The sequence below is a fragment of the Mobula hypostoma genome, chromosome 1 (genome assembly GCF_963921235.1).
Source record: "Mobula hypostoma chromosome 1, sMobHyp1.1, whole genome shotgun sequence".
Classification (NCBI taxonomy): domain Eukaryota; kingdom Metazoa; phylum Chordata; class Chondrichthyes; order Myliobatiformes; family Myliobatidae; genus Mobula; species Mobula hypostoma.
In genome coordinates this window covers 169,673,616-169,681,590 of record NC_086097.1, presented here as the reverse complement: position 1 = coordinate 169,681,590, position 7,975 = coordinate 169,673,616, and the positions used below count along the sequence as shown (strand labels likewise).

The window sequence follows — 7,975 nt, the reverse complement described above, 5'->3', positions numbered from 1 at the left end:
TCATTACCTTCAGAAAGGGTTAAAATTCACTCATGATGCTCTTTTAGGCTGCATAAATTCCTTTAATTTTTTGGTCTTTATATGCTTCAGAACCTCAAATTCTGCAAAATAAGCTTCAAAACCTCCCCCTGCAACTGAATGCTTGACCTCCTCATTGAAAGACCATACTCAATGCAGAATGGAAATACTTCCTCCTTGCTGATAATCAACACAAGCACACCTCATAGATGTGTGCTTAGCCCACTGCTCTACTTTCTCTACACCCATGCCTTTGTGGCTAGGCACAGCTCAAACATTATCTATGAATTTACTGATGGCACACACAACTGTTGTTAGCAGATGGTGACGAGGGAACATACAGTTGCGAGATAGATCTGCTGGTTGAGTGGTGTCGCAACAACCACCTTGCACTCACCATCAGTAAAACCAAGAACTGATTGTAGATTTCAGAAAAGATGAGCAGTTTCAAGTTCCTGGGTATCAGTATCTCTGAAGATCTATTCTGGGTCTAACATATTAATGCAATTATGAACAAGGCACATCAAGTTATTTTTCATTGGAAGTTTTGGCATGTCACCAAAGACTCTTGATAAATTTCTACAGACTGCAGGACATGTTCTCTTCTTATTACTACCATCAGAGAGGAGACACAGGAGCCTGAAGATACACTCAATGAAGCACAGCTTCTTCCCCTCTGCCATCAGATTTCTGAACAGACAATACACAAACCCATGAACCTCACTATTTTTACTCTTTTTGCACTATTTAATTATATAAATCTCACTGTAAGTTATAGAATTTTTGCACTACAAATTTTGTGACAAGTCAGTGATATTGATTGTTTAACATCAAAGAACAGGACTCACCAATAATCTTGCTTTCAAAACTCAGTATGCATTGTACAAAATCCAATTAAACCTTAATCCAGGTAGATATAATGTAATATAAGAGAACTCAGGGTAACAGATTCCAGCATGAAGTCTGGAACTATCACTGAGCAGCAGTGAACCATCTGATTGGCCTATCAGCATTTCTGATCTGGCTACTGTTCACGATTGCACATAATAATACAAAAAGAATGAACTCTAGAAATGGGAGTCAAATGGAAAATTCAGTACTGGACTTATCCCTTCCACAAATGAAAATCAAGGAATTGCAAATGCTGGAAAAAAGAAATAAATACAAAAATGCATCAAAAGATATTGCCAAGAGGCTGATCAATAGTCTTCTAATAATTAGGAGTACAAGTAATCCAGGTTCAACTCCTATTTAGCTGTCCAAGAAGTTTGTCCATTCTCATGACCACATGGGTGCTCTAGTTTGCTCCTACATTCCAAAGACAAACTGTGCAGGTTAGGGTTAGTAAAGTGTAGGCATGCTATGTTGGCACAGGAAGCATGGTCCCAGCCATCCTTGTGGATGTGTTAATCATTATTCCAAAAATGACATTTCACTGGATGATTTGATGTATGAGTCAAACAAAACTAATCATTGCAAGCATTCCAGCACCTTCACCAGTTCAGAGATGTATTTTTCCATAATGCATTTATAATCACCAGGAGGGATCTTGATTGTATGTAATAGGTAGCCACGAATTTTGGTGTGTTTCCCCAATTACTTTTTGTATTCTAGACTACATGGCTGTGGAGGTGGTGGTAATAGGGAACAGCAAAGATGAAGTTTATTGCCATGGTATTCAGACTACTATAGTGGTTATAAACCCTACAAACTCCAATTCTATCAAGGAACCTATATAGAGATGAGGTATTCTACAACAGATGGCTCACAATCACAAAGCCTCCCCACCATGGTTTCCACTCAATTTAAGAATGTGATGGAAAAATTGCTTGAAAACACATTAGGATAGAGTAGTCTGCTTTAATTTCTGCTATTGGACCAGCTACCCGCTCCTCTGTTTCAGGTTTAATATTGGCGATCACAGTTGAATAAAGGGTCCATTTTTCTGCTTTACGACTCTAATTCATGGATTCATTTGGGAACTTACCAACTACAACTCCAAGCCTGTCGATTTTCAGCATTCTCATCGCATCCAAATCACCCTTTACTTTCATAGTGTACACATCCAAATCACCCTTTACTCTCATAGTGGGCCCATTATTGCTCTAGAAAATATTTATTCATTATTGAGATACAGAATGGAATAGGCCCTTCCAGCCCTTCGAGCCACACTGGCCAGCAATTACCCCATTTAGTGCTAGCCTAATCACAGAACAATTTAGAATGACCAATTTACCTATCAACCAGTACAACTTTGGACTGTGGGAGGAAACCCATGAGAGCATGTACAATTTCCTTACAGGCTGCGGCAGGAACTGAACCCGGGTCGCCAGTACTACTATGCCACCTAATGTCTTTGGGGGAGCACTGACAACAAAGATTATAACAATTCAAGCAATTACCAATATGATTTAAAAATTTCTATATACAATTGGCTTCATAGGGGAAACTAACTGCAGGAAAATAAAACTGATTTATGTACTTAGGTACTCTTACTATTAAAATGATTAAAAGGTAGCTTGAGATAAAACATATTATGAATCCTTAAGTTTCCAAAAAAAACCAGCCACATTTATTTTCTTTCAGAACATTTAATGCAGATCAAAAGGTATAAAAATACAACACAGTGAAATGACTAAAGTACAAAGCTTCTTTAAAACTTTTTTTTTTGCAAGGCGCAGACTATAAGCATTATAAAACATGTGATAATACATGAAGTCCACCCTCTGCAGAAGTCTCGTGGGGTCAGGTTTGTGTTTTGTCTCCTGCATCTAGTAGTTTACGCTGTAAACAGTTACATGTGAGGTCTCCTGCACAGCAGACCTCACTATCCTTGAGCGGTATTTTTCTTATTTTCCACGGTTGATAAAAATAGGTGCAGAATGTGGCATCTGTTGTGTGGAGTTAGCAGTCAGACAGTCTTTAGCCTATGACATACAATACAGAACATAAAACATTTACTCAATGCAACAGTTCTACTTTATCGACACATTAATAAGTACTTCACAGGCACTGCAGTTAAGAAACCAATGGGAAAAAAAATCCTGGTCTCTGGATAACAAGTTATTGATTTCAAATTCTTTCAGATGATCTCTGAGTAGAATAGCTGACTTATGTAACTTGACATCTAGATAGCTTGGAAGAACAGTTGTATTAATTGTTAGCATATGGTTCACAATTTGTAGCAGCTCGAATTTATTCCCAATTCATGCTAAGTGCTTTATTCAATTATGTTGCCATCAGTTGAGTTAGTCAGACTGCGGGAGTCTCATAATCAGCATTCCCTTTCATCACAGGGTCACAATGCAATGAGATGAATACAAATAAGGAGCCTGATGTAAAGGAATGGTTTAATAAAAGAGATAAACTACAATTTTCAAATAATTTTAATCATCTTTTGTAATAGTGTACATCTTTTATTAATTATGCTTAAATAATATATTTGGGAGAAACAGTAAATTAGTGCACCTGAAGATATTCAGTTATTTTGTTTCACAGTGAAGTCAATCCAGAATATTTGCATTAATCTATTTTCTGCCAGTTCCCATTCTTATACACCATTAAGGGGATATATTTAAGCACAGATATTGACTAAGTCAGTTAATTAAGCCAACACAGTGACTTGACACAAGCCAGAACAAGATCCCTTGAATCAAAAGACAGGAAGGGATAAGAAAGCCCATGAAGCCTATCCTTCCAAAAAGTCTTGTCCATCAGAGTTTCCAAAGGTTTGTTAAACGCACCTGCAATGCCCCGATGAGCTTTAGGCATTAGATGAGGATTACTTTTTGCATGAGAACATTCCTGGCATTAACCATATCAAAGGTGTTTAAAGTTCTCATGTCCAAGGTATGCAAAATGATTTCTAAAGGGGATATGAATTAATTCAAATGTTGCGCAAGAAATCTAAGCTTTTAATTTAAATTATTTAGTAAGTATAATTCCAAAATACATTAGGAACATGATCATACTTAAAATTAAAAGCTGCGCCCTTCACTTAAATGTGATTTAAAAGTTTTAATTTTCTTCATCTTTCCTCAGGTTGGACTTGCAGTTGAAGAGAAGTATTTTGCTTTTCAAGTGGTGTTTTATTACATGGATTTATGAGAAGAAATATAGTTCTATACAGATTTGAATTCAATCTTGTATTGTTGCAAACTGGAATCAAAGTCTACATTTTAAAATTAGGTTTGACAAACCTCCTGTCCACTGGTATGACATATTATTGTGGATCATATCTTAATTGATTAATGTTGAACAATATAAACTGGCAGTTTTGATGAAAATGTGTGTGTAAATTATAGTGGAAAAAGCTTACCTCAACATGTGAATTATGCCTTTTTTTGTTGGTCAATCTAACAATTCAGTACATTAATTCAACATATCAACTAATAAACAATGTCCATTTGTCCCCTTCATGGTAACTGATAATTACATTTCTTAATATCTTTAAAGATTTTAAAGGCTCCTGTTGGATATTTCCTGAATGGTCCCCTAATACAATAAGATGGATTATTGACTCCAAAATTCACCTCATTATGACCTTGGACCTTTTTGTCTACCTGAACTGCACTTTGTAACTGTAACACTTTATTCTGCATCATTGCTTTACCTTGTACTACCCAAAAGCACTGTTGTAAGGGAATTGATCTGTATGGATAGCATTAATGGCAAGTTTTTCCACTATACCTCATTACATTCAGGCAATATGCCCAATTTACTTCGGGCCAGCTTGAACTACTGTGTCATTTCATTTTCTTTTCAGGCCACATACCCAAATTGTGCTCTATTTAACCTACAATATATATCTGGAACTTCCCCAACAGTCATCTTCAGAGTTAAAAATACTGTATCCCAAGCTTACATTTTAATTTAAATTTGCTAATACTGGCCTTCTCATGATCATCCCGGTAACTACTAGGCTCTAATTTCTTTTTAAACAGAATGAGTTTAAGTTAAGGAAGCAAGTCTTCCAAACTTTAAGAGCTGGGAACATACCTAACTAAAGAAATGAACTGTGACATTTCACATCAAATACACATCACTAATGTTATTCCCAGTAACTTTGATTTTATTGTAGATAAGAGCTCTAGGGTCAAACCAACAGGGTAAGTGCCAAGTGCAAGTTTCTAAGAATTCTAGCCACTGGCTGATTAAGTAATAAACTTGCAAACACATGTCTGATATAAAGTACATTAACCTCAAGCTCTGTTAAAGAGATTTTATCCCGAGTCATGAACAAGAAAGAAATGATTGATTACCGAATACATGAAAATCAAGTATTGCCCAATAATATATCTCCTGTCACATTCATGAAATGGAGGTGTAAAATACTTGGCTTCAATGCAGAGAACAGTGCAGGATATTCTTAATGCAATATACCCTGCTTATAACTTTGATCCAAGCTATTTTCAGCATCAGTGTATTATTTGAGGCATAGATCCTCTTCCCTACCATTAGTGCACCCCCATCCCGCCTTAGGTTTGGAGAGAAAACTGGATCAAGGATCAGAATTTTCTCATTTGAAGGCATGCATAAGTATTCTGAAATGCAAGGACACATTAATAAATAATAAATTGTAATATGCAATACCTGATTTCCATCACTATGATCTATTTACAAAGCTCACTAATCATATCAAGTGGCAGTGATTCAATAATATAACAGTACACTGCAGATTGGACATAATTTACATCTTTAGATTCTGACATAGCTTACAAGAATCTTTATCTTATAGTATGATGCATCATCTCCAACAAAGATATACAATAAGATACTAATTAAAAGCAGATTTTATTTAGCTGGTCTTTCTGGAATGTAAAGCTGTAACAAATTTTAAGTGTCATCTGATGCTATTTTCAACAAGTTACTCCTTCCTGCCCAAAACACAAGAATAATCGTTTCATTTCAGGATAATCACATCATTAACCAGCACTAACTAGAAACACTTCTCAACTCTTTAACCCACAGAAGCAACTTTGGATGTCTTACCAGCATTTATATATCAATCTGTACACATGGAATGAGTACTTTGGTGTATTAAAGGCATGATTTATCCTTAAAGATATCCCGGTAAACTATGCAAGAAATTGAACCGAAAATTTTAAGGTAAAATTTGAGAAATATACATCATAGGACTATGAAAATGAAAATTCTGGTGATAGAAAATAAGAATGGCACTGTTTTTTTTTTGGAAACCTCTATGGGTTAAGGAATTAACTAGTATTTTAGACATTCACAATGATAACAACACTCAGACTGCTTAAAACTGTATTTTGAAAAGGCTTCCAAATCTCTCTGCCAAAAAAATAACTGAACTCTATATACAGGCCAATAAACAACAAAATGGAAAAAATATTTAACCTAAAATAATTATCTTTTTAAGTGACCTTTTTAATCCAAGCACATATGTTTTAAATGTGCTGTAATTCTGCTAAGAAAAAAAAGGGGGGGAAAACTTAAAAATGCAGGACATCAGTTGGCTAAACCAGTAAAGTAGAACCCAAGACATGCAAAGAGGTTGGCTTCCATTCCTTACTGGTTTAATATTTATGGACATGGATAATTAAATCTTCCTACCAAAATAAATGTGCTTTTCATAATGCCCAGGCTACTAGGCGAAACAGAATAAAATATAAACATCCTTTTGGACATCTCAAGAAAAGGAGAAAAACTGCTTTTAATGGAAGCACAACTTTTAACCAAATGTTTATTGTAGTACAGATCTGATAATTTATTTACAACAGAATTTTTGTGTCTGGTGGTTTTGTTTATTCAAACATCTGACAGTACAAGAACCTGAGATTCTATATTGCAAATTTTGAGTAAAACCAAACAGCTCCACCCTACTGCATTTTTCTCTGTCAATCTTGAAAAACAAAGTTCTTGTGCAGGGGAGATATCATTCCTCAGCATCTGAAATCTCAGATGCAATATGCTACCATGTGCCATTAAATGAAGTTACAAATTGATCACTGAAAATACATAGAGCAGCAAACAATAGCTCCAATTGCAAGAGTAGTAACTGCAGCAATGTTAATGAGAATAGGTTTCCAATATAACCACCTTTTTCGTTTCACCTCAGTTTCATTAAGCTTCTGTTTCATTCGCTGTACTTTCTGCGCTGTACCCGCTATCCTATCCTCACGATGTCGCTTACGAATATTACTGGAAAGCAAACAAGAAAGTGATAGTGATCACATATAGAGTTTAAGAAAAAAGTTGAATGCAGTTTTTTAATACACAAAGGGTACAATATACAGCCGCAGACTTACAGTGACACAGACACCCATGATAAGCACAAGAGACATTCATTTGCAGTTCTATAAAAAGCATGTGACTGGTACCAATTTGATTGCTCCACAAAAGGACTCAATGAGCTTCCTTTGTTGCAACAATTTTATGACCAACTCCCTGATCATGGTCAAGTTGGAACACTGAAAAGGCAACCTGCTACTCTGCAACTGCAATGTGGTGCATACCAAAGTCTTAATACCCAAGGCTAATCATACATTTCCTAGTTACCAACTCAGAGCAATATCTGTGGAGTTCCAGGAAACCCAAAGATGATACAACATCTGATAGGAAAGAAACATAAAAAACAGGTACAAAGCAAGTTCTAATGCAGCAAAGCTGTATTTCAATGACAAATCATATAATTGATAAATTGATTAATCCTTTAGAAGCATATTCCCCCACAAAATCTTTTAAAACAGTTATCAGGTCTTCTTCATGTAGATATGATTAGTCATTCCAGAACAGTTTCATTTATTGATAGAACAATAACAAACATAATTCTAGTGGTTTGAGGGAAGAATTTAAAATTCACTTGCAAACATACTTTTTCTAAAAACTTGTGAAAATTGATTTCCATCAGTCAGTAGCCTCCCTTACTCTAAGTTTTAATTTTAAACCTCATTAATTCCTAAATGAGGAAAGTTGACATTGATTGAATATA

The 7,975-nt window shown here is 35.4% G+C and overlaps 1 protein-coding gene across 6 annotated transcripts in view; it reads right to left on the bottom strand.

Annotated features, from left to right (window-relative positions):
- Positions 1–2,589: 2,589 nt before the first annotated feature.
- ptpn2b (protein tyrosine phosphatase non-receptor type 2b) overlaps positions 2,590–7,975 on the bottom strand; it is a 92,155-nt gene continuing 86,769 nt past the window's right edge. For 2 of the 6 annotated variants that reach the window (XM_063059731.1, XM_063059734.1), the window contains exons 10-11: positions 7,084–7,185; positions 2,590–2,945 (exon numbers count right to left, since the gene is read on the bottom strand). In XM_063059731.1, the coding sequence (XP_062915801.1) occupies positions 2,930–2,945; positions 7,084–7,185 (118 nt within the window). In that variant the 3' untranslated portion in view covers positions 2,590–2,929. Of the gene's footprint in view, positions 2,946–5,811; positions 7,186–7,975 lie in introns of those variants that run through there. The other 4 variants (XM_063059726.1, XM_063059727.1, XM_063059736.1 and 1 more) reach the window with 3 other exon arrangements.